Here is a 27413-nt window from a genome sequence, read left to right as displayed (position 1 = left end):
CTTTTTGGCACCGTTTCACACAGCGGTGGGGAATGGTGAGGGTGGCGAGACAGCAGGAGCACTGGCCAGGGAGGGCAGCACACTGTGAATGATGCATGTGAATACTGAGAGCCTGTGTCTCTTGAGTGTGAAAAATGCTGCTTGTCACGTCCTCAAGTATTTATGGTGATGCTGGAGGTATTTCCAGACCAGCCAGTGAAGAGTAATGATCTTTCCTAAGGTTTACTCATCTGGCTGCAATAACCAAGTGTGGAGAGGTACTGCAGTGGCCAGTCTGCATCTTCCCTGCTTAAGTATTACTGTAACCTGGTCCAGACCTGGCCTGAGATGTGCAACACCTGCCTCTTGCTATAGGAGACCACCTGGTGTAAGATCTGCAGGCAGACATTTCGAATGGATGCAACATCTTTGTGACAGCAGGAGCCTGGCAAGGGATGCAGCTACAGACCGTGCTGGCACCTCACAGCTGAACAAGGGTCAGAGTAAACAGCGCTTTAGTTCTTCACTGCTGCACCCTGTTTTGAGCGGTCTGCAGTGTGGGGTGATGTTCTCCGGGCAGGGTCCCATTAAACATTTGCCCCGCCATGCTCCTGTCTCCCTAGGGGCTGTCTGTTTGTGGCTGGCGTACCCTGGGGCGCTGGGGCTTTTGTGCTGTTAGGGCAGCTCCCTGGGAGGGTGCACAGCCCCATCGAGACCCCATTGAACCGGCTACCTTGGTGACTTCTCTGCTGAGTTTCCTGACATGTTTTCCAATCCTGAGGATTTTTACCAGATCGAGATCATAAAACTTCAGCCTGCAAGATGTGCAGAGGCTGGAGAAGAATGAAGCTGATTAATTTGTCATAATGGCAAAGCATTCTTCTGTCCTCCTTTTCCCTCATTTCAGAGACAATCATTCATTTTCCCTGCAAATTTGTTCCAAGTTCACTGTTACCTGCTGTGATCTGACTTTGGCTGGTGTTAATTACTTGCAGCAGAAGAGCTGCATCATGAAAAATAGGAGATTCTGCTTCCTTTCTCATTGCTTTTAGTCTTTCCACAGCTTGTCCTTAAAAACCAGGGGAAAGACAGGGCAAAAAAATATTTTTCTTTCCGGCTGTTTCTTGCTTATCACCTTTTTTAACCGAGCCGTTGCTGCAAACAAGAAATGTGGGAGAAGCTCGTGTGTTTTTTTGCAGAAGTAGTCAGGGAGCAATGAGTTTGCACGTGACCTTTGTCACACCAAGCTAAATATCCTGTCAAATTTGGATCCTTTGCTGCTTCTGTGTTTTTGGTTAGCGTAGGAGAGGTGCACTACCTTTATTTGCGTTTCTGTTAAGCTGCAATGGAAATTAAACCCTGTAATATAGAAATTATACATAGGAGACCTAAATTTGAGCCTCCTGGGGCCTCTGCTTTGGCGTGGAGACATGATGAACAGAGCCAGGGTTTCATCCAGCATGTGCAGTAGGCTGATACTATGAGATAAATAGTACTTTTTAATTCCTTTTTCTCTCTTTGTTGTCGCCTCCTTCGAGCCAGGTTTGCCCAGCTGTAGCACTTGCAGCATTTCAAATCGGAGTAGGTGGAATCAAAGAGAAATCGGCACAAGCTGAATGTAAAGACAAAAGGAAGGAAGACACATTGAAGGCTTCACCTCTGAGCTGTTCCTCTTCTCTTTCTAGAAATACAAGACTTATCCTGTATCTGGCTTGTATTTGAAACATCTTCCTGCTATGTTCGGTGATAAAAGTGACTGTGAAGCCCGGTTCGGTGCCGAGAGATGAATCTCTTGGTGATACTTTCATCCCTTATCAGCTGGTTTCCCCCCCTTTGGAGCAACGAGGAGGAAGCAGAGGCAGAGCCCTAGCTGTGCAGGATTGATAGAGCCAGTCCTTACTCCTAAGCAGTGGATGCTAGGGTAGGTTAAGCCACTTGGCCAGCTGGGTCTGTATGTTTGGGCTCAGTCTGGGAAAGAAGGACATGCTTCTTCAGTCCAGTGTGACCTTGGCCAGCAGCAGCTCTAGGTGGGACAGAAACCTGTAACGCTCTGTGTCTTTGGGATTTCGTGCAGCTGATGGGACAACCTGGGGTGGATGATGAGCCGCAGAGCTTTGTGGCCACAGAGCTTCTATCTTTTATCTTCAGCACTATGAACTCTCAGTCCTCCTCTGGGCTTTCCTTGTTTAAAAACGGGGTTCAAAACTCTGACTTCTCAGCAAACCACCTCTATGGGCAGGCAAACTATCTTAGAGGTACCAAATGTCACCAGCATAAAGAAATTCTAACTGATGTTTTTCCAGGTGAATCAGTTGCTTGGTTTCGTCTCATTCCAGCACTTTCCAGCCTGATATCCCTGCGCCCCTGGGATGTGCTGTCTTTCACCTCCCTCAGATTTTCTTCTTGCTCAAATGAGGTGCATTTCCATGCTTTTTCTTCTTGTTCCAGGTGGGCTTTTTAATCAATACGTTTTGCCTATGTTCAGTGCTGACCTGGGCCTGATTTTTAGAATTATTTAAAAGCAGTGATTTAACAGTACTCTATATGCGTTTCTATTCACGTTTTCAGATCAGTAAGTCGGAGGCATGAAATTGTTTTTAGTTTTGCCTGCAGGTTTCTCTGCACTTGAGGATTTTTTCTGTGAGTGAGAAAAAACATACTCATCCTAAAGTCTTGCCGGACCTTACTGTGGTAAAGATACCCAGTGTTATGGTAAAGAAACTGATGCCCTTGCTGATCTCCTCTCTTTTGTTTGTAGCCCTGCTGGGTGCAAGGTGCTGGCTATGGCTACAGCTGAGCCATGTCCTCTTGGGTTTGCCTCTTCCCAGCTATGGGCTGTGACACCTTGTGTCCAGGCAGCTGGAAATTGCACTGCTTGTCTATTTACTCCTGGATTTATTTTGTATTTTTCTTTTCCTAAGTCAGTTTTGATTCTATCCTCTGAAGAGGGTCCCCTGTGGAGAGTCGGCTCTCTTAGTCAACCGTTTGGTTACATCTATGTCCTGCGATACTTTCTGTCTCTGACGACAATCCTGCAAGGTACGGTTTGCCCTTTCAATAACTGCTTGCCCGGTTGGGGAGTGAGGAATCCCTTTAACGTATTTAATTCCCCAAGTTGTCATAAACCTAGAGACTTGTTGACTACTGTACGCTGGACCATTGTCTGTCTTCATTTCTACAGGTACTCCCATAACAGCAAAACAAGACACTAAGTGTCTCTCCACATGTAATGCCTTTTCACCAGTTTGTGCAGTGGGCCATATAAAATGAGAATAGGTGTCAATTGTGACATGCACATACTTAAGCTCCCCAAAGTCAGGTACATGTGTTACATCCATTTGCCAAACCTGAAGTGCCTTCAGACCTTTTGGGTTAGTGCCCACCCCTAAACTAGGTCCATGATGACTGCATGGAGGACAGGAGCAAACAATACCCTTTGCATCTGCCATGGGTATTTACATACTGTCGATGTAAAGACTTTGCATTTTGATGTAACATCTTGTGGCTGTTACGAGCTTCTTCAAACTTATTTGTTGGAGGAGTTATTGCCAGACAGCTGACTGCTTCATCAGCTCTAGCATTACCTTCGCCTAACCCAATGGTCCACTGATGACTTCTAATATGCATAATACAAAATTCATGTTTTCTCTGTCGAAGAGTACTACACAGTTGTATAAACATTTCACCAAGATGTTGGTTCTTTGTCTCTCTCAACAAGGCATCTTCAATGCTCTGTACTACATCAACTACGTACAATGAGTCTGATACTATGTTTACAGGTGTATTGTTCTCCAGCTTCCCAATGCCCAACACACTGTTTTCAGTTCTAAGGTTTGAAGATTGTCCCATGGTTCACCGGTGATCATGTGTTTCTGCCACTGATTATCGGATTGCCAAACACATGCAGCCTTCTTCATCTTTCGTCCTGCATTTGTAAACACCTCTGGCCCTTCAACTGGTCTTGTTGAGCATAACAGTCTCACAATCCACTGGTAATGTTCTAACATCTTCCAGAGAGGTTGTTTTGGCCTGCTGTTGTGTACAACACCTGTATAGCCCATCAAGGCTTCCTGTATGGTTGTTGAATGTCTCAGGAGCCACCATAATCATCACCACGGACCGGAATACTGATATCTGTCGGTTCAGTCCCATCAATTTCAACAATCCTGTCTCTTCCTTTTCTCACCAAGGCTGCTACTGCTTCAGGACGACTTAAAATACGATGTCTGGTTGCAATGGCAAAAACAACCACTCTAAAACAATCGCTGTATTTTCCCCCTTTTTCTTTTGCCATTGTAAAATAAGGGCAAAAGGCAAAGTGGCAACATTACAAACCAAAAAAGATAATGGATGATTTGCCATTCGGCAACCACACCAGCCAGTCTGAATCTTGTGGGACACAACTTCTAGGGCAGCCCGCTGTTCTGGTGAACAAGTTCAAGGACTGTTTGCTTCGGTGCCATGCAACCAGGATTGGAACAGTTGCAAATCATCATTAGTGAGGCTCTTTGCGTGTCGTCGGGGTGTAAGGGAATCAATCGTAAAGAAACAGTCTTTCAAGTCTATCACAACAATTTGCCAAATCTGAGGGATCATCATAAAAGGTGGAAGAGCAGGTTGCAACACTCCCATCGCTAAAATCTGATCATTAACCTTCCATAAATCATGCCCCAGTTATGTGCATCAAGATTATTAATCACTACTGGACAAGCTAACGAGCTAGTCACCTGCCAATCAGCCTCCAAAATAGCATCATGAACAACACCAGACCAACGCTGTAGAATTGGATCTTTTCTTGAGTTCAGCATTGGAGGGGTAGTTGGGCTAACTGGAGGAATTACAAGTATTGAAGTAGTAGGCAGGTTCATTTCAACTCGCTTTTCCACGTTTCTTAATTTATCTATTACCTCCTGTAAGGATTTCTCTGTATTGTTATCACCAAGCTTCTCCCTGCCTTCCTCCTCAAATCCGTCCGATGATGTTTCCAGGAAGAGGAGGATACGACAGCGGACGGTGCCTTTGTCCGCCCTGATGTGACCTTGGCAGCCTCTTCCAGGTTCGGCTCAGTTACAACAGACTCCCGAGGAGTAACTTCTGGTTTGTCTGCTGTCTTATCTAAAAGCTCCTGCATGTTGAACACGCAGGAGTGGACATACCCTTCATAGGACGAGTGTGCCCAACTCCGAAAAATGTAGCCAAGTGAGAAGGCTTTGGTGAATCACCCTTCTGCTGTATTGGCTTTTCTACCACATCTCCCCCCAACGCTTCTATGGCTGCCACCGCTACTTTTATTTTCCGCCTTCGCAGTTTGCAGAGTGTTAACTATCGACCGCCACGTAGCTCCTAACGCTTTAGCTTCTTTTCCTTCTCTACCTCCCTCGATCGTAGTATCCCAGAGGCAATTGCCCACTTGTCTCCATTCCGTAATACTAAACAATAATGCGGGCTCGGGGCTCTTATTCTTTTTTCGTGCCCGGTGAACTAAGGTCTCCACTTCTGTCTCTTTAACACCCTCCCCTCTCTTAAGGAGGATGCTAGTTAACAGTTTAATTGCCACATTTAATTCCATCGCGGTCTTCTCAGAGCTCCCCCCCTCACAGAAAGGATATCAATGGGGAAGACCCACCGCACTTGTTGCTGCCTTCCGTAGTGCCCCCCCCTCTCACAGAGAGGAATTTAGCGGAGATCCCCGCCGCGATTTACTCTACGTGGTCTTACCACCAGCAGGGGTGCGATCTGCAGCTCCACACCAAACTCTGGACTCCGCTTTTCACCTTCCAGGTTCTGCCCACCTCCGACCTCCAGCTCCCTAATGGGACAGCTTCCCTTCGGGTCCGATGCACGGAGACTTCCGCATTTAAGCGAACAGCATTTAAGCTAAACCGCATTTAAGCGAATAAATGGGTCCCTGTTTGGGCGCCAGACGAAGAGGGTCCTCCGTGGAGAGTTGGCCAAGGCATGACAATCACACCAATATGGCTACATGCCGTGCTCCCTTTATTAAACAAACAGGCCATATTTATAACAAACTGACCGCTCACCTGACTTTACACACAGGTGATTGGATAAAAGTCTCTGGCCACCCGTGTCACTGATCAGTGGGCATGCTGCAGGCGCCTGATCAGAGTGTGCCGATCAGAGTGTGTTGATTCCACGGTTACCAGGACTTGCTCTGCACCTGGCTTCTTGTTTGTGCATAGCTTGTTTTCTTTCTCACCCTGCTTGTCCCCAGGACAATTTAAAGTTGCTCTGCAGCTTTAACTAACAGGCCTGGGTTGTCCAACACTGACAATGGTAACATAGGTCCTCAGTCCTTTAAAAATCCCTCTACAGTCCTCCACCTATATTTCTAACTTGCCAGCATCCACCCGAGTTAGTGCACTGAAGGGAATGATGCGCTCTCCCCTGCCCCTTCCTCTCACCACCTGCCTCCTGTGGGGTGCTGTGAATGATTCAGCCCCTGCTGTGGCTGCCTTTCCTCCTCTCCTGGAGGAGCTTTTGTGAGAAACACCAAAGGCTGGTGCCTTTGAGGTGGCTGGCCTGCAGGGTGCCATCGCTGCAGGACTGCGGTTCTCCTGCTGCTGCCTCCCTGGCAGCCCCTCTCAGGATCTCGGAGCTGTTGTGTGCTGAGGTGGGTCCTTTAATCTCTGAAAGAGTTCAAAGAGTCGCTGGTGCTGCGGTTGATGATGGTTCCCTAGTGACAGGGTACCCTGCTGAAGTGAAAGGTTTCAGAATCAAGGGAAGATGGTGTCCACTGTTGCTGCTCCGATCCTGAGCTTTGCTGTTGTGCTTCAGATACCCTCCTTCCCACCTGACCCCCCTGCCTGCCTCCCTCTGCTGCCCTGAGTCACCACAACACCCACAAGACGGGTGAGGATGCTCAGCAGGTCCCCAGGCTCTTCCTGCATCTGCATCCAGGACACTGAGCACTTTCTTTTCTCTCTTTCCACTTCCCACTGTTCGTCTCGCTCCTGCTCACTCTCCATGGGCTTTCTTTCTTTTTGCTAGGGCTCCCTCACTGCCTCTGTCTCTCAAAGAACAGGTTTGCAGAAGGTAAAGAAAATGTTTAGTGCAGCCAAGGCTTTGTGTCCTTAGTTGCATAAACAGTTACAGTCATAAAGGTGTTGGGCTTCTTTGTTGCATCCAGCAGAGGCTTCTCCTTATAAAGAATTTACTGTTCTCCAGGAAGGCAAAAGACAGAGATATGAACCTGCAGAATAAATTCTTTCCCTGGAGCGAGAATCTGCTTTTCTATGAACACATGGATGCTGATGCGATTAGTGAATGAAATGTGGGGAGTATTAACTGGATCAGACCCTGGTGAAGCAAGCCACAAGGGGCTTTGCAGGACTGAGTGTATGAGGCAGCAAACTCAATCACTCAGGTACTGCAGGAGCTGCAGGATGGCAGGAGCGCAGGGAAGGCTGGCTCAGCAAGAACCTGCCTACCATGTTATTGCAACAGGCTTCACCCAAGCAGTTGGGATATGGTTGGATTAGGACAAGGTGACGTACTCCAGCATCTGAAACAGGTGTGAGAGGGAAAGGAAAAACTAACCGAAGGTTCTTTCTGTTTCCTTGTCACAGTTACTAACCAAAATAAACGGCAGGAAATGGACTTCCAGCCTTAAAATGCAATTAAGCCTTTCTGCTCACATGTGGATGCTCTCAGGATGCTGGGAGGTGTGTGCGGTCCCTGTGCTGAGAAGTCACCCTAAGGCTCTCTGGAGGGTCTCCTAGGTGACGTATAGCCTCAGAGCAAGTGGTTGCAGCCTACTAAGAGTACAGGAGGTTTGGTTTTACTGAAAAAAGCAGATAGTATTGCGTTCATCTTGCCTCTCTTAGCATCCAGCATGTTCATATGTCTGGGGTGCTACAAGTGCGTGTTGTTAATACAGTTCCTCTGCAGCCTCTTATGGAAATTCCTACCCCAGTGTTGCTCTTACTGAAAGTTAGGGGGGTAATTAGCACCAAGTTTCTTTGGAGGTTCCTTCCTTACTGATTGTGGAAGGGGTGGACTGAAATGGGAATTTTTAATACTTCACCTCTCCTCATTCCAGCAGCCCCCGAGTAGCACAGCATGCATGATGTGGTACCACTGCTGCTCTTCCAGCTCGTGTTGTGACGCTCCTCCAACTCACGTGTCAGGTAGCCAGGGGAGTTTGTTTTCCATCCTCTACCTTAGTCTGTCCCTCCCTGCTTCCGAGTGACACTGGCTGCTTACAGGCTGCTGACAAGTATCAAATCCCTTCTTGGGCACTGTTCCATGTTCAAGCCACAAAGCTTAAGCTTACAAATTAAGCCTTCTGTCTCGGCCAATTTTGTTTCTCCACCTGGAGAGTTCATTTTGGCCTGTAACTTAGTCAAACATCTGCAGTCCTGGCTGGTTCCTTCGCCAGCAGCTCACCCATTTGAGTTATTTGGCTCCTCTCCATTCCTGAGGGCTGCATTTCTCCAGGCAGGACTATGTCCCTAGATGTCACATGCCATCCAGGCTCAACTTTACTCATTCTTTGGATGTACTTGGACTGGAGATGAAGCCAATCATAAAACACTGGGGGTTTTGTTTTAGACTTAAAATTCTTAAAGTTCTTTACAGCTGCTTTTCAGGAGTCCCTGGTGGAGTCCTCCTGAGATCTGAGCTTCTTTCCGCTCACTCTGAACAGTACTTTAGATTCAGTAGATGAGGGCTGTTCTCTTGTTTTGAGATTTGAGGTTTCATGAGATCATGTGTAGCTTGGGTATTATTCTGAATGAGGAGCTGATTACCTGTGTTGTTATTACACATCGCTAATCATCAGCACTATTAGTGGTAGCAATGACAGTGATGCTGTATCATCTCTCTCTGCCTCTTCCCTGTGAGTGGGAAGCATTTCTGTCTGCTTTCTAAGTGGAAAATCTGAATTGCAGAGGTTTAATGGTGTGATTAGTCTTGTAGCAGGCGTGCTGTCGCTGGCCCTGGGAGTGTGCCATGAAACCCAAGAGCAGGAGGCGCATCCATCTCCATGCTCCATCTCTGCTCTCTGCTGTCATATAGGAAAGTTAATCATGGATGAAGATTATGGTTTGTTTTTTTTTTTTTTTCCCGTTTTAGTTGCTGTGACAGTATTTTTAATTTAAGACCAGCATGGATTAAGTACTTGTAAGAATTTCATGGGCTTATAATCTTTTACTGACCCTGGTGGTTACTCATGAGTTGACCCTGTCTCTTTTGTGGCTGCAGGGGGCTCTTGCATTTCCATGGAGTGGCTATTCCAGTGCATATTTATACCGAGATTTATTTCACTTTTCCACCCACCAAGGTGATAAGCAACAATCATCCATTTTCCTGGTGACTTTAAGCACCGACCACTCTCGAGAAGAAAAATGGGACACATTGAGCTCGACGGGATGGCGTGTGGTTTCCATGATGAATGCCCTTTCTTTGATTTCTGTTTGTTCCTGCTGTCTCTATAGAATCAGTTAGTCACCACTGTCATGTTGTAACTAAAATGCATTGTAGTCATCTACGCAGGCAGAGCTCAGCTTCCTCCGAAGCGGTGCCTCCTGTTGCTGTGCTGTGTGCAGGAGTACCCACCTTCCCTCTGCTCTGCTTAATGCCTCTCTGGGCGGTGCTGAAAGATGCAGATTTTGGAAGGGTTGGGGGCATGTGGTGGTTGAGGAAAGCCAAGGGTGAGAATGGGTGAATTTTATTACTCCTTCCAGAACTGGCCAAGATGTGGAGGACCCACTATGAAGAAAGTCCCAGAGGTGCAGTCAGACAGGAGGCAGCCTGTTTCCTGCTCAGGTTTCCTATCTGCTGGTTTGGGAGATTTTTGCAAGTCAATGGCATAAATAGCAATTAAGCTGAGTAGAAGAGGAAACTTACTTACTGCTACCAAACATTCCCGTAGGACTTTCTGTGTTTTCACTTAGAACTGGCAGGAGAATTTCAGCTGAAATATTTTTAGATGAAATATGGCATTTTGATACAATTTTCCCCCCTTTTCTTTGACTATGTTCTGAAATTTTGTTGAAAAGCTCTCAAACAGAAAATCTGGGAGTTTTCCAGTTGCTGCAATTGGGGAATATTTCAGCTCCTGAATGGTGATGAATGTAGTGGAAGAGACACACGTGTTTTTGTTAATACATTTGATGAAGGAAACCACAGCCTTTTGACAAGTTCCAGCTTCATCAAACCTCTCTCCTGTCTCCTGGAAATAGGAGAAAAGGGCAAGTGATGCATTTCTCTGCCAGGAATGCCATACAGCAAGACCCTCCACTCTTCAGCCTGGATGATTTTGCTACAGCTCTGTAGCACTCGAAGGTGTTCAATGAGCAGAGATCCAAGGCACTGCCTTCTCCTGGAAGTTCCCTCCCCACCCCTACAGCAGTGCCAAGCCTGCCAGCTCCAGGGAGCACAAGGGTGCAGGTGGCTTTAACCTCAGCAACATTCCTCACTGGTTTCTTGTGAAAAGCGTGCATGGTTGCACAGAAACTACTGAAGTTTTGCAACTTTGCACGGTTTCTCCCTCATTTTCTTACACGTTTGAAGTTGAGATTAAAGGGACAAGTCCTAGGTAGCTTTTACTTTCCTTAGGCCAGATAGGAGCTGGCAGAGAATGAAAGGCTTTGCAAGGAAAGCTCTCCCCCCTTGCCCGCTCCTGGTAGGCGAGGGAGCAGTACGCAGCTCATCTGCTGTCCTGCCTGCCTGCTGTGGTCCTTCGGGAAAGTCCTCACAGGGTGGTGCCTCCTGCTCCCATACAGCACAGCCCAACTCTGGGGAATCTGTGGTGACAAGAGCCTGTAATGCAGGAAGCGTAGCCCCTCCACGTCTGGCAATTTAAATGCACGTTGTCACCTTGTGCTGTCTGAGCTCATTCCTCCCACTCTGGAGAGAAATCAAAACTGAGAGGGAGGTCCTTGGCCCCAACCAGCAGCCAGTGAACCAGAAACAAGAACATTAAAAAGGAAAAGGGAGAAAATGCACATCCAGCTGACATGTGCAGGATCCCAAATCACCCAGCAGACACATGCTGAATGCCAAGGAGGAGCTGTGGGTTAAGAGCAATGTTTTGGTTTCTTCTATTTCAAGGATGCGGTCATGGGCTGTGCTGTCAGATGGGGGACAGGAGAAGGGAGTCAGGAGATGGGGATGTGCTGCTAAAATCAAGATAATGGCTCAGCCGATAGCAGCTCTCACATCAGTGGCTGGTATCGGTGTGTGTTGCAGGGCTGAGCCAAGATCTTCCTGCAGTCCCTTCTCCGCGGGTCAGACAGTCCTGTCAAATGAAGCCAAAGTGTCAGCTTTGAAGGGTGAAGTGTAGACTGTGAATGTAAAGCTGTGTCTGGCACTTGCAGCTCCTTTTGCCCCTCTATTCTTCTGCCTTCCTCCCATCTCCTGCTCTTTCTGGCTTCTGAGGAGCTTGTGTGTGTAAGGAACCAGATGATTAGGAGAGATATTCAGTCGAGAACAGTGGTTAACTACAGGTTTGCAGCAATTAACAGTTAACTGAAGATTTGAAGGACACAGCAGAGTTAAGATGTGAAATGAGAGAATGAGTGAGCCACTGGTGTACACAGGGGACAAATGCCTGATCCCACTTTTAACCATATAGCTAGAGCCACTGGGGGACTCGCTGCAGTGTGTGCGCAAAGCGAGGGGCTGCAAGGGCTGGTTTGCATGGTAGGCAGGGATGTACATCTCCAGGTGGGACATGAGAAACTTCCCAGAAGTGATACGAATTACCTTGGGGAAACCGCCAACGTCGGTGTCTTACAGTGGTGGCTGCAGTATCGTCTCAGAATCCTTTCAAAGTGGGCAGTGGGATGAGCTTGGACAAGATTTTTGCAATGGTTGGTTTAACCTTAGGTTCGAACTCCTCTGTACGGTCCTGTTCTAATGACTTGATATCTAGACACTTGCCTTCCATGTGATTTTAGTAAATAGCAGGATCATTGTTACCCTCAACCCAGAGCATTTGGGCTATTTCACCTTGACCCCAGAGCACCCATCCTCTCTTGTAGCTCTTATTTGACTTGTGTCTGTCAAAGTCATCTTCAGCCTGGGAAAACTCAAGGAAAGGCTAACAGGGAAGAGCAGATGTCTTCCAACACCAAGAGAGTGTTGGTGTCTCTGTGACATAATATTGTGCTTCTAGAGGAAATTCTGCTGTGGAGTGAGTAGTGTGGAGGGAGATGGAGGACAGTTTTTAGTGTTGAGGACAATACTTTGTATTGCATGACTGGACAGGTGGTTGTGCATCGGGATCTCATTGCAGTGGGTACGGTGTGGCCCTAGAACACATGCACATGGCAGTTTGCAGCCCTCCTTCAGGATGAGGGAGGCAGAGAAACAGCTGAGCTACCATCAGAGTAGTAGTTTGGTGGACAGCAATGCGTAGCATGCTGTGGTTTCCACTCACTGTTGCTGTCATCGACTCCACGAGCTGTGCGAATACAATCCTAAAGACAAAAGAAGGGCTGTGTATTTTCCCTGACCACTTATGACGCATGCTTTCTCATTCTTCTCTCTGCATAGTGAATTCGCCAAAGAACGAGAAAGGGTAGAAAATCGTCGCGCTTTCCTGAAACTCCGTAGGCAGCAGCAAATTGAACGGGAACTAAACGGGTACTTGGAGTGGATCTTCAAAGCAGGTAAGGCAAGAGGTCTCCTGATTTTGGTTCAGTGTGTTTTGTGGCAATTAGAGTCTGGTGATGACAGAGAGGACAAGGGCCCTAAACTGGGAGGCCATTGGGGTAACCCACGACTGAAGAGGGCCCAGCCAGCACTTTGTGGTTTTGTTGGGCTTGTTTCTGTTGCAAGACATCTCGGTTTGGTTAAGCAAAAATAAAGGAGATGGGCCAACTTACTTTATTGCTGAGATCAAAGCAATTGTCTTAATACAGTATAATATAAAATGTGATACAGTGCCCAAAGTCTCCACAGTGGGGAAGCTGTTCCCTTATATGAGTCATTTATATTTTATTTACTTTCCACCACAGCTGTTTTATAAGCCTCTCTTGCTACGATGGTAAAATACACTGGAGTGTCATTTTTATGAGCTACAGAGATCACTTGCATGAAACTCACCCCAGCACATATTAACATTGCTTTATAACTATTATAACTGAACATTGCGGTTTATTGCAAGCTGTGAGCAACTTTAACAAGGACCCAAACACACTAATTTAACGAAAAATAGCATGCTTTTCTTTTCCTTTTTATCGGACAGTAAAGATTACCAATAACCTTTCTGCATTATAGAGTAGCTGAGATATATATTGACATAACCACAGTGCAATTCATTCACATAGCATCAAGAAAGCTTCTGGGGCTAATTTGCTTCCTTGCTTACTTTTCCGAAAAGCTGAAACATCTGAGTAAAGGGAAAATTAATTTCAAAACAATTGTGGAGAGAAAAAGCAGCAATGGTTTCTCAAATACATTTTCAGATGTTTTTCTAGGCAGGTCAGCTGCACCCTTGTCCTTTACAAATGGGGAAACTGAGGTCCAACATTATATGGTGACTCACCTGACGTCAGCTGGTAGGCAGGTGGCAGGAGTGGTGCTCCTAGACTGTGGGCTGGCACCACACTAAAAGCTATGTCATCATTCCTTGTTTTGAAATCCGTGCTGATGTTAGAGGCCTGATGTGCTAAAATGTGCTTATGCAAGGATGTAACTGGATGGTCACAGCAACTCGCTGCAGCCTTGCACGTGCGTGAGCCGTGTACCGGCCAGGGGCCAGAGCATCCTGGTGCTATTCGGTGTGCGAGTGGCTCTGTGGGTTTTACAGCTCCTGTTTTATGTGCACAGCCTGGGTGCCTGTATTTGGAAGAGCGTTTTCCCATGGCTCCTGCTGCTTTGCTACTGCTTTCCCCTCTGAAAGGTTCTGCCAGCCCATGTGCCGTGGGGACGGGGGCTCTGCCCTGCTACAGGGCTCAGGGAGCGCTGGAGGGGGTGACTGCAACACCTCCCCCCGGGGCCACTGGTCTGGGCATGAGTTTTGACAGTCTGGCTGGGGAGGAAAAAGACTGAAGCGCTGAAATGTAGAATAGGAAGAAGCAGCAGCAGTTTGTATGGTGGCTCAAGCCCGTTATTTCCCATAGCGCTATGCACAGTGACAGGCGGGTGCCACTCGTATTGACGGGCTTTTATTCATTGTGACTGTTCAACAGCAACTGTCCTCAATTAGGCAACCACACTTCATCCTGTGGTTCTGTAGGATTCAAAAAAATGATCGTTCATTTTCCTTTCCACTTACAATTTGTCTTCCCATTTGTTTACAGCTTTTGTGCCACTCAAATTCAAATTAATTAATGGTTTATCCAGTGGCTGGAGCAGAGTACACTGTGGCTCTCCCTTGGTTCTAGTGCCATCTTGCTTTTAAGGCTCTTGTGATTGCTCGATCTCTAAATCCTGTTCTCCCCATCAGTAAAATAAAGATGAGAATTCTCTTGCAAAGATGTGGGTTGCTTCGTTTCATTTTGGTGGCTGTTCTGCCCAGAAAAGCTGTGCAGAGGTCATTAGCTGATCTTGTCTGCAAGTTGAGGTGAAGTTCTAAACCGTACAGCCCTTCTCTGCTCCAGTTCTGCATCCCTGTGGGAATGGCTGGCTCTTCTTTTTCTGTGTTGCCAGTGCTGTATGAATGCCATATCGGTTTAGAGTGAAATGCTGTAAAATGCCCACCTTTTTATTTTGTCTAATAACAGAATAACAGAAGGTTTCTAATCTTCTAATAACAGAAGATCAGAAAGTTTTCTAGAACAGGAAAGTGTATGCAAAATAACCGAATCAGGGAATAATACAAATATTCTGTATAAGCATTGTTAAAACTACAATAGGAATATAAAAAAGCTTCCTAGTACAGCTAAATAATGACAATAATTAAAAGCAACCTAGCAGCGTTAGTAAATCTGTGAATACAAAAGGTAGTGTGAATGCTGACCAAAACTGAAAATCGCGTGTTTAGAATTCAGGTGCTGAAATCTGGGACTATGCCGTCAGTGGGCATTCCCCATTTCTGTTTTAGAGGCCAGGGTTTCAACTATGAAATGATCATGAATTACTAAACTAGGTAATCAGTCTTCCTTGTCCAGGACTGCGTGTCTGCAGACTGCTTGGTTGGGGGGAACAAAACAGGCAGGGGGGGACTGGGACGGGGGATGGTCATGGGCAGTCCAGCCGGGACAGAAATCTCTTGCAGTAGCCCCGGGCACCGAGGTACAATAAGCTGTTTGCATAAAAGAGCGAGCAAAAGCTCTTGGTCTTCTGCTCCAGTGTAACTCTGGAGGGTTATGTTATTATTCATGTGAATATCTAATTGTTTTTAAATCCTTCTAACATCCTTGACCTCATTGAATCTTGTAGCAAGGAGTTCCACATACGCTTGGTTTGATGTTAAAACCCAAACCAACCCACCAAACAGTATGTCCTGTCCTTGATTGTAAACACGTTGCCTTTCTGCAGTGAGAACAAGAGCTCAGGAGCGTGCTTCATATTTCTCTTTATTAATTTTCTGTCTCTGATCTCTCTCTACCTTGTTTCATCTTATTTTTTCAGCTCTAAAGCACGCAGAACCAATCTGCTCAATCCTCTCTCTTCCCATGGAAAGCTCTCTAGGTTTCTAATATTTATAGTATCCTCTCTAAGCATTTTGTTTGTTCATTTTTTCTCATTTATTTTTGATGCGAGGTAGGAAGAGTGGAAAGCTGCATTCCAGTGATTTGTAAAGTGGAATTTTAACACTTAATCTGCCTGATTTTTCTCCGTAATGTTTTACATATTCTGAGTAGCTACTGGAGCTGGAAAGGAGGTTTCCTTGTTCTCACTGCTGCTCAGGTTTTTGCCTCAAGGGCTGTAACTGGTTTAGGACCAAGGAAAGTATTTGAGTGACTAAAATCACTCCTTCATCTGTACGCTACCTCCCATCGGTGAACTATGATTTTAATTTAACATTGTGCTCATTATTTATTGACCACTCTTGAGTGTCTTTTATGTTTCTCACAGCCTTCTCTATTTGTAATTTGAATGTTATATTATCTCTTGCTGTACATATTGCTTTAAAAAGGTGGTTCAGATAAAACTTTGGGGTTGTTTGCTATCAACCCTTTCTTATACTGCAATTGTAGACTGTTTAGTCCCCCAGAAAAAAAACAACCAAAGGGTCTTTGGTTTCTACTGCTTAAGTGCTGTCTGACTCGAGCGTGTTCCAGACCTGGTCTAATGACTTGTCTTATATTTGTGTTGTAAGAATGAAACTTCAATAATCTGGCTCTTGACTTTTATATTTTTCTTTTTTTCTGGTGGTACTTTTAATTTTTTTTTCTAGTGGTAAAATAAGAGGATAAAAAAGAACAAAGTATTAATAAAAAGTGCTTGTGAGGTTTTCAGGTAGGTGCCTTGGCACAGCTGAAAGATTTTGGTGCCAGCTCACTATTAATAAATTGCCAGAGGTGCAGCTGTGCTTGAAACTGAAACAAACACAGCTCAGTCCTGTTTTAAATGTGGATTATTTAATACCGGCAGCAGCACATCTGTTTGAGGGATCTATACCAAGGTGTTTTAGACAGTGACAACCTTAATGTGCAAATGCTTGTGTGAGTTATACTTAATACAGGAAGCCTTAATTGATGAAGTGCTTAAACAAATGGCTTCTTAACAAAGGGTTGGAGAACTAAAGGGAAGATTGTAACACAGATAATGTGCTGAAGTGCTGAATTTAAATGTGCATGACTTGAAAAAAAAAAAAAAAAAACAACTCACGGTCTGACCAATTTCCTTAGAGTTTGAATTGACTTTCTTCACTTAGCATTATACAGAGGCCAGGTATGAGATTTCTAGCTTGACTTATATCTCAGGTGCATGTTGAAGAATGAATACATAGGGCAATCAGGAGGGTTTAAATATTTTCAAATGAGATACCAAGTGATTTCATGTAAGAGTCCCATATCATGACACCAAGTCTAAGCAAGGACAATTGTAACTTGGTAGGTTCCTCTTGAGGATGTCAAGAAGAAATGCCATCTTATCTGATGTAAATCTGTGTCTTCAAATCTGTAACATTTTCAGTCTTACAAAACTAGTGCAAGTTACAGGTGGGAAGCAATGATCGATTCCTATCATTTCTTGCATCTCAGAATTCAGGCCAAAATTTCGTATGCCAATTGCCATGTTAAGCTCATAAACATTGACTCTGGATCGTTTATAAGTGACCTGTATGGATCACTTAGAAACAGACTTGTAATCTTAAATTTAATCTTGAAGAATAAAACCAACTGTCTGGTTTTTAGTAAATTCTTTGAAGGGAACAGCTCTGCCCACCACTAGAAGTCAGCTGATATATGTGTAAAAAGCAATGCTTTGCACTGTGTTGCTCCTCTAGGCACGAGACAGCAGTTCTGCTCCCCAAACGCCTCTTCTTCAGGTTTTTTGGCTTTTATTTTCAAATAAAAACTTCAAAAAAAACTTTCAGTTTTTTATTTGATATTCAACCAATATCAAATAAAGGCTTATGATGAGCAAACCCTGTCCTGCTCCACCTGCGGCGTGCTGGGACAGGCTCTGCTCTTCGTGCCGTGTTCTTGCTGGGCTCTGTGCAAAGGCAGTAGCAAGTCAGTTTGAAATTGTGCCTGTCAGAGGAATTTTAAAGCGGTGAAGCCAAGCAATGTAATCCATGCAAATGATTTTGCCACCATGGCTTTCTCCATTAAACTCCTCAAAACCATAGCAACTTTTAGGCTGTCGTGCTGCATTTCCAACTGAGAGTGTGGAACCAGAAGTTCTCTGCACAGAGTAAAGTGCTTACAAGCCCACAAATATTCTTTTGAAGAAGTTTCTCTTATCTTACAAGGACATGCATCGTTTTTGAAAATACTTTGCTTAGAGACTGGAAGTCTTTCAGTTCAGACCTAATCAAGTTGCATGTCTTTTGCATTTCAATTCTTTCCAGGTCCATCACTTTGCACAGCACTGACTCTGAGTGTTTCTTTTCTCCTGGAGTAAGCAGGCTTTGGGAATGAGTTTAACCTCTCTCTTCCAGTTCACTGTAACTTGAATGCCATTCCTTGAGATGACAAAGGTTTATGAACCTCAGGTTTCAGCTTTCTGTAGAAGGAAGAGAGCAACAAGCCCCTTGATACAGCTGTGAAAAGGCACCTACATAGATGAAAGAGAGCAGCAACGCGTGCGGGATGGCAGGGGAGGATGACTGCCGGGAAGACAAATGACAGTTCCCTGTGAGAGAGTGACGACTTCTTCGAAGGGCTGCATTTTTACTCATTTTTTCTATTCAACAAGTCTGAAGCTTCAATGGTTAAATTCAGTTGTTCTTCTTTTCTTCTAACTTCTTTTGCCTGTTGAACGTCAGTCATTTCCTGGAATCTGCTCTTGAGCCCACAATGTTCTGTCTCCCCATGCCAAGGGGAGAGAGGGCACCGTGTTTCTCTGCTGCTTTGCCTGTGTTGTTCAGCTTGCCAGTTCCTCAGTATAAGGTTTGCCTTTATTTCCAGTCCTGTAACATGCTGTGTGTTGTCAGTACTTAATGACCAGCAATTAATCTTACTGCTGAAACACCTCTTACTCTGATGTCCTAGCAAAGCCCCTGTGCCTTCGTTTGGAGGCGAGGAGTTGCTGGTCTGATACTGTCTGTGTGAATATTGCTTCTTCTACTGCAGGGGCACTGTTGTTTGGAGGTTTTTCAAGCATCCTAATTATCTTCTTCCGGTCTCTGTGTTACAGTGATGACTAAAGGCAATACAACTTCTGATCCTCTGCTTAGGATGCTGTATGGTTAAAAAAAACCAAACCCTCAAAACAACCTAGCAATGATGAGTAGCCTGCTGAGCTGTCTTTTTAGCTGGCTTTAAAAACTGTGTGAAGCCCCACTAGAGTAAAGATGGTCCCTTGGTGTCCCAGAGGATACAAGACAGACAGGGAGTGACTGTCAAGGGGGAGAACAGGGGAGTGGTGGTGAAGTCAGGCTTGAGGGAATTGCACTTGTGAAACCTGGCTTTTGTTTATTTTAAGGGAACAGTAAAACCGAGCCTTGGTGAGATACGTCTATGGATGGAGATATGTTTTGGCACCAGCTCGGTGCCCTGAATTTGGGGCACGTTTGCAGAGGTGTCTCGAAAGAGCATGTACTTTGTAGGTGAAAATATGTTGATAACAAATTGTCACACCTTAGAAATTCAAGTCCCACTGGCATTTATCAATCTGGTTTCTGAAACCTCAGTGCGGCTAAACTCCTCACCCATTTGACTGGGGGGGGCACAGGAGCATCAGATGGCATCATCACACCATGGCAAATCGCGATGGTTATGTGTCCATACAGTTCACAGGTCACCTCTGGGGACTCAGGATTGTTCCTCCCCTGCTGCCCAAAGGACAGCGGAGCGTCAGCACAAATTGCTACAGGAATGTGCGGAACAAGAGGCCGCTTAGACATGGGCAAAGAAGAATTTCTTTTTCCTACTCTGAGATCGTTGAAAGGAACCGGTACCATGATTCTCCTCCTGCACTGATACAAATCAAGTGCAGAACAGAGCTTCCACCTAAGTGAACAGGCTTTCTTCCCTGGAGTCTTCTAATTTTTTTAACAAGACATGACTGAAACCAGCACGCCTCCGAGCACAGACTGGGAAGCGTGCTGGCTCTTGCTGAGACCTTCCTCCCGCAGACGCGGCTCTTACGCTGCGCTCGCCCGTAAGAAGAAGCCCCAGAAGAACAGCCGCCTGCCTTCTGACCTTTGCTAGCTCATTATTTTCATTGCTCACCACTTGCGTGGCAGCGTGTCCATGCCCTGCAGTAGCTTGTATTAGTCTATTTAATTACCAAACACTCTCTAAAAGTCAGCTTTTCGTTCTCGGAGTGGCAGAACTGCTCCTCTGGGAAGTGTTCGCCTTCCCGTGCTTGCTCTTTGTTGTAAGACCCAAATGTGCACTCCACTTCAAATGGTTTTGCGTTTTCACTGCAATGTGCTAGTATGTTGCATAGGAAAAAAACACATCTGCATTATATAGAGGAGCATGAAATGGAGAACCCCAAAACACTGACGGCAGAATTAACCCCTGGAGCCAGGAGTGCAGAAACATCCGTATGGCACTATCGACTTTACTGGTACTAGGTGCTAGACTCATTTTTATGCAGAGTTCTGTGGCAGCAATATGGGTATATAACCTTCAGATACGACATAAAGCTTTTAAAATCACACTCCATAAGCAACGTAGGCTTTAAGAAAAATCTGTATAAAATGTCCACTGTAATAGCATCTCAAGCTTATGCTTGTTCCAACGCAGGTTTGCTTTGTGTTTCACGTTTACAGGCCTTTGTTCAGCTGCCTTTGGGAAGGGGTCTCCATATCTAAACCTCCCTTCTATGTGTTTTAGGGCAGTCATATTCACTGCTAATTGCCATTTAACTCCTTCCATATTTTTAGCACCCAAATACCAGTGCGGCTTTTCCGTAGGCAAGACTTCAGAACAACCTTTTGGTTTCTGAGGGGCCGGTTTGAGAGAGAAATCTCTTGAGCTGTCTAAAAAAGCTCATTTCACTTTTCTAACCTGTCTTAAAGAGCCTCAGAAAGCACCTGGATTGTATTGGCTTATGGGCTTTTGGAAGGATTTCATGCCTTTTAAAGTGCAGATTTTTAGCTCAACTGACATTTGTAACCCTCTAGCAACTCTCCTTTCCTCTGTGCCTCTGGTGCACTAGTTTACACTTTCTTATTTTGTTCTCCTCTGCTTGGGTTTCCAGTCTTCCCTAGTCCTGGATATTATTTTTCAGCCTTCTCAATTTGCTCTGTTATTAATGTATCATTCGCTCTCTCCCCTCGATGATTAATAAAGAGATTATATAAGGCTTGTGTGGTAGTGCTGATCCCTCTAGTATACTAGACAGCTTTCAACTACACGCTTTGATGTTTGGCCTGTGTGTTTTGGGTTTTTTTTTTTTTTTTTTAATAATTTTTTTTTTTTAGTTAGCCTTCCATCTAGTCTGGTTTAAATGGACTTTAAAGCAAAATTTTGTGGGAACTCAGTGTCAGATGTTTTAGTAAGATCCCAATTTTACATTTGTAATTTAAATTATATTTGTGCCAAATGTGAAAAAAAAAATGTCATTTATAATATTACAAGGAAGTGTACAGTTTACCAGCTGCCAACTCAATGTTTTGTTTCCTTTAGGTTGTCCTTTAGAAAACCATCACCAAATTTTACAGCAGCAAGGTCAGATCTGTGGCTCAGACTGTATGAGCTGTATAGTTTCGATATTGGTGCAGTGTGGTGTGTACTGCAAATTGACCTGGCTGCTAACATTATTATTGTGAAACCTTAGGAAATTTGGTTGCTTTTCATGCAGATAAAAATGAGTCAGTTTGGGGAGGTTGAATTTTTCAGTGTTTTCTGAATTCTTTTCTCGTAGGAAGGTATAAACTTGTATTTTGGAGATGAGTTACACAGGAATAGAAAATGGATGGTGGTGTTCTTGTGTGAGCTGTGCTAGCCAGAACTCCCCCATGGAAACTTTGCTGTGGATTTTATTTGGACAAGGGTTTGATGCAGTGGCTCTTTGGTGACATACTGTCTCCTGCAATGTGGTAGCCATCCCTGCTTGTGTTACCCTGTGCCATGACACAGATCTGTTCCCAACGGGCTGAGTCCTGGTCTTATTGATGGAGACAGAAGAACAGCAACGGGTGTAAAGCATCTACCACTTCTCAGTGTCTCCAGTGTGGCAGGGCATGAGGGACCATCCTCTGGCTTGTGGAGACCTGTGGTCTTGCTTGGGTCAGAAGGAAGGTTCTTGGTCTCCAGAAGTCTCTTGGGGACGATAGCTGGGTAAAGAAATGAGTGGGTTGTTGGGAGTGAGCAGGGAAATCATGGAGGAATTGCTACAGTCTTCCAGTGGTTTGTCTGGCCTCCTCCCCCTGTGGAAGAGGGGCACAGGGTACAAAATATGGCTGTCTTCCATCCCTTCTTCAGCAGGCTTGGTATAACTGGTGGCACAATGGGGTAATGCTAGTGGCAGCTGGTTTTAGAGCGAGGATGCGCTAAATGTGAAATTGAATCTTGCTGGTTTACCTTTTACAGAGGAGGTCATGCTGGCGGAGGAAGACAAGAATGCAGAAGAGAAATCTCCTCTGGACGGTAGGTCGTTCTGCTGTGCAGTTTTCCTCCTGTGATACGTGAGAGGTTCACCTGCTGTACGCTGCCGTGGCTTTCCGTTGTAACCAGCAAGGTGTGAGGAACATGCTCTTTTGCATGCACTTGGCATAAGCTGGGCTAAAGAGTCCCTTTTCCCGTATCGGGTCTGTTTGAGGTTGCAGGTGGATGATGAGCAGTTACGTGACACCGCTCTGGGATGGGGATCTGCCCTTGGGGTCGGTCGGTCCTTAGGCTGCCTGTGGGACCGGCAGCGTGATGGGGACGCCCGCCAGCCTCTGCCGAGCGTGGCTGGCTGTGTCTACGCGCAGGTTGTGGCGGGGGTAGGCTGCAGAGCGGATGCCAGAAGAGAAATGCATTGACTGAGAGAAGGCAGGGCTCCAAACCGAGGTTTCCAAATGGATTTGACAGAGACTAAGACCCCTGTTACTTGTAAGCAGTAAGACATAACAGGGTGTGGTGATCCTACCTTCCGACGTGTGACCCTAGCACTGCAGGACGGCTGGAGGTACCGAGCTTCGGATGCAGGTGCAGCGGGGCCATGGGGACTGCTCTCCCTGTGCCTCCAGACCGATGAGCTCTTAGGATGCGACAGCCAGTCAAAGTTCAGTTAAAGATTCTTCCCTCTCCCTTTTCTGACCATCTTTCGTCCTCCCATGTCTCCTCCTTTCCCCTCCCCTCCCTTTCCCTCCTCTTTTTTTTTCTCCTCCCATTCACTGTCAGGGAGGGCCGCCTCGGAAGGGCCGATTCAACAAGGCACGGCACCGGCAGAGACTAGCAGCGGCAGCAGCTACAACAGTGAGTGGATTGCAAATCACCAGGGGCTTAGGCGGCACAGCGGGGCAGTGCTTCTCCCCCCGCAGCCCCACGTGCCCAGGTCACCGGTGACATTTCCTGGCTGGTTCTGCACCTTGCTGGGAGCCACGCGGCTCCTTGGGCCATCAGGCGCCCAGCTGCTGGTCCACCTTGGCCAGCCTGGTGACCTGCGCTCGGGGGGGGGCTCGGGGGTGGAAGAGCTGGGGCTGCAGAAGGTCAGGGCTGAGGTGTGCTTGGAAAATCTTCGTGTGGGTGCGTGGGTGTGCGTGCGCTGGGGAAGTTTGTCTGGCACGTGGGTGCAGACAGGGCTGTTAGTCTCAAGGTGGAACGAGTGTCTGGAAGAGTAGTCTGAAAAGTTGAGTGGTGGAAGCAAACTCGAGGTGGGGACAGGCCACGGAGTAAAGACCCAGGTACACTAAGGCTCCCTCTATGCTAGTAAGCTAAAGGAGCCCAGCGACGTCCCCAGCTTTGAAGGCAACTGTTATGGAGCAGCCCACATCTATGCTGGTAAATTATCTTAGTCCCCAAAACAGAGGGGCATTGCACCCAGGGTGCCTGTAGAGGTGGCACGACCTAATTGCTAAACACATGCAGGAGTTATTTGGGAGAGAAGATAAAGGAGAAGGTGCTCAATTCGTGCTAGGGAGTGCTGTAAAATTTTACTCCCAGGGCTGGTTATGTTCCAGTGCTGGGGTTGGCCCTAGCCATGCTGGAGTGTACTGGGACAGACGCAGCCTGAAGGACCCAAAAGCTGGTATCGCTGGGACTGAGGATCCAGTCTGCTGCTGGGTGGGGAAGGAAAGAGCAAAAGTGGTTATTTGCAAAAAATTGGATCCAGCTCACAGGTTCAGAGCCTCTTCTCTTTGAGCCTCTCCGAACCTGGGTGATGTTCTGGGTGTTTCTTTGAAGTGACAAAGGCACTAACTCTTGCCTTAGCTGCGGAGGAAGAAGCGCATCCGTTTCTCTGTCAGGGCAGGGACATTTGTGTCGAGTGAGGGGATGTTCTGGTAGGAACCTGCCCCCAGGGTAGTCGCTGCAGAGTGAGTGGGTTTGCTGTGTGTGCCTACTGAACAGTATGTATCACCACACCATGGGGTGTCTTACTGCTGATAGAAAATGGTGCTTAGTTACTGTATGTCTTGAAGCTGTTACCAAACTGTATCAACATATTTTTTTCTGCTAGTTCTCAAGGTTTTGCAGGTAGGTGGTCATGGGACCAGCATCCACGCTGTTCCTGCGTTACCCCTTGCACACTGGGTGAACAGTGCACAACTCTCCGAGCCTTAGGCTATAGTTCTCTTTCCCTGTTGAGTAAAATGGTGTAGCGATGTTTGCCCTCCCCACAAAAGATGCTATTGGACAAAGTGTGTTTTCAAAGAGTTATGACATCCCCAGGGGGAAGGAATTGTACACTGGGTGCTATTAAGGGTATGTTCACTGATCTGTGGCAGTTGCTTTCGACATAGCATTTCTGCTCCTTAAGGCATTGTTCTGTGGTAAACTGTACCCGAGCACCGTGAACGCTAACTTCTTAATGGTGCACGCTGTAAACAGCATTAATGTTTTAATGGCTAGAAGCACTCATAACCCACTGGGGCTCAGAAAGGTTCAGTGACCCTGCCCAGCCTTTCTGCTGTGCTAGAAGGTCCAGCAGCTGCAGTGACTCCCCCCCTCTCCTGCATCTGTGGGGTGACATGGAAGCCTGCAGACCTGTGCTTGGCAAACCTTCAAGATCTGGAAGGTCAAATAAATAAGCGACCCTGGTGTGGAAGCATACAGAGGCCCTGCGAGGTTGTAGGTTGTCTAATTTGCTCCAGCTTCCCCTTGTGTGAGAGCTTGAAGCTGGCACTGGGAAGTAAACGCTGGCCCTGGAGAGTGAAGGGAGGGGGAGAGAGAATCCACTCTGAATGCTCACAGGGCATTTTCTCTTTAATTTGCACACAGTGTTGAAAAGAGCTGCAATAAAGAAGAGCAAAAATGACCTGATTCATGCTGAAGAAGGTGAGGACCATTTCACAGACATTTGCTCCGTGGGTGAGTACTGGCTTCGCATCCCCTGAGGTTTAGATCTCCACCTAAACGCGGTCATGCCATGTTTCCTCTGAGCGGCTCCTTTGCTCCAGAAGCTGCGGTTTCAAGAAGGAGAATGATCACTGCTCCTGCAGCAGCGCTCTACTTCCCAAGGCTTCGCGGCTTCACCCGCTCCCCCCCACTGCCCTGCTTAGCTGTTGCATGCTGCACCCTTTAAAAGAGCCCTGCCAAAATGCTTGGAGAATCCGTGCTGTGTTGGACCAGACTGCAATTCTGCCTGGAACATGCTCGTTTGTGCTAATGAAACCCAAATATGCCAAACGATACTGCTAAGCCCCATCTGTTGAAGGGAGGAGAGGCAGTGGACACAGTCACATCTGCCACCGATGCACAACATGTGGTTTCGCAGCCTTTGCCATGTGAATGGCTGCTGGGAAATGCCGGGCAGTAGCCCTTATGCTCTCATTCTTGCCTTAGAAGAAGATCTTAAAGCAATTCTCTTCATTCTTGAAGCCAAATGTGGAGATACACACCTGTGCGCATGCAATTACCCCCGTACCTCTGATGCAGAGAGTGACATCCCGCATAGGGTAGCATTGATGGTGCGAATTTGGCGTCTTCAGCCCTGGAGAGTAAGACCCTGTCAGGCTACAGAGTTCCTGCCTGTTCAGCAGTTAGCAGGGAGCTAGTTCCCTCCTGAGATGCCAGGTGGAGAGGCAGGAGGCAGGTCTGGGGTGTGCAAGGGGAGGCAGGCTCTGAGTGTGCAGCATCTCATCTGTGGGGAGCTGTTTGGACATCAGCAGAAAGAACTTTCAGTCGTGGGCTGTTACTTGCTGGCTGGGGAGACATCTTCCTGACTACTTTGGAGTTAGCTATTTTGCTTATTCCTCTCCCTGTTGTTTGAGTCTGTATTTTGTTTTGCTGCTGAAGCAGCAGATGTTCTCATTATCTTCCAAAGAAATGTCTTGGCACCCCAGTTACCATGAAGCAGCAAATCCTGGATGCATAAGAGTAGCAGCACAAACAGTACATTGGAGAGCACATGTCCATATAGGCTTGCGAGCATGAGTGCTTCAAATGCACTTTGGAAACTTGGCATTAACGTTTTAAGAGATTACAGCTGCTGCTGGATTCCCCATCCCACCCCTCACCCCCCCTTTAAATGAAGACCTGGTTGCAGGAAATGAATGTTGCTGAGCATGTTACTGACACCATCACCCACTGTCGAACTGCCACAGTCCCCCAGGCTGAGCAGACCGCAGGTTCTGTGGCTATAAACTGCTGACACTTCTATGAGAGGTTTGTTGCTGAAAGAGGGCAAAAATGCAGCAACCGTCCGCATTTTTGTTTCAGTTTGGTTTATTCTGAGCAGCTCGGATCCCTGCATGGATAACGAGGAATGGTCATTTCTGAAACATTTGTTCGTGGTTGCAATAATTATGAGATCTTTGTATTCACATCCAAGTCCCTCCAGGCTCTGGGCACCCATGCCACGCAAACAGATCTTTGAATTCAGCGTTTCAGGTGGCAACGGATGACGGAGCATCTGGACTCGTGGATAATCTGATGCGGAGCTGGAAACTGTCTCAGGAGCATATGGCAGGGAAAATAACAGCAGTGCTTTCCACCTTCTGCAAGTGGTTCACCCACTTGGGAAAAGTGTTTTTGATTTTGATTCATGGAACAAGGCAGAAAAGAAGAGATGGATACAGCAGATACTTCTGCAAGCTCCTGAAAAGGCTGAAACTGTGCATAACACAAACAGTCAGATCATATGGGCAATTACGCATAAAGAATATGTTTTTGAGAAAAGATTTTTTTGGATGATTTTCTATAATGTCTTGTTGATGGGAGCGTAAGGAGCATGGAAGAACTAGCAGTATAATTACTGAGTGCAACACGAAGATGCAGACCAGAGTGGTAGAGACTTTGACAGGTCTCTTGCTGGCCGTTGACTGAATACGTTGCACTTTAATTCAAACACAAGTACCTCAATGAGCCTTCTAATTGCATTATAAAGCTCTACAGTGGTAAACACTTCCCAGTGTGTTCTCTGGCGTTGCTCTTAACAGTTATTCTTTTCTTTCCTCCTACCTCTTAGCCTTTCTTTCTGCACTAATAAGCGTGCAGCAGTAGGTTCTGGCTCCTTCTGGCTTCCCACCCTCTACGCTGCACCAGACATGGGACACTGTCTTGATTGTCAGACAGTGAAGCCTGGAGAAGTGGATGTTTCCTATGTTAGACCAGTTTAAATACCGCTGGTCGTCTTTTTTGGAAGATCAGTAGAGAGGGGATCAAAGGGCAGCAGACTATTCCCATGCAAACCTGAGGGTATAGACTGGCTTGAATATCTGAGACCTCTTTACCTGCCAACAGTGTTATGGTATGGTGCAGCCTGCATCTTTACCTGTAGTTCATTTTGTTGTCTTAAAGCAAGAGATGAAC

The 27413-nt window shown here is 46.3% G+C and overlaps 1 protein-coding gene across 1 annotated transcript in view; it reads left to right on the top strand.

Annotated features, from left to right (window-relative positions):
• LOC121093624 (voltage-dependent N-type calcium channel subunit alpha-1B-like) overlaps positions 1-27413 on the top strand; it is a 301786-nt gene that overhangs the window by 139509 nt on the left and 134864 nt on the right. The window contains exons 8-10 of the mRNA XM_040606263.1: positions 12499-12614; positions 22050-22106; positions 24882-24971. Coding sequence (XP_040462197.1) covers positions 12499-12614; positions 22050-22106; positions 24882-24971 — 263 coding nt within the window. The remainder of the gene's footprint in view (positions 1-12498; positions 12615-22049; positions 22107-24881; positions 24972-27413) is intronic.

This window comes from Falco naumanni, chromosome 9 (assembly GCF_017639655.2).
Source record: "Falco naumanni isolate bFalNau1 chromosome 9, bFalNau1.pat, whole genome shotgun sequence".
Taxonomy (NCBI): domain Eukaryota; kingdom Metazoa; phylum Chordata; class Aves; order Falconiformes; family Falconidae; genus Falco; species Falco naumanni.
The sequence above is the reverse complement of the archived record's forward strand: the minus strand, read 5'-3'. Positions and strand labels throughout refer to the sequence as shown.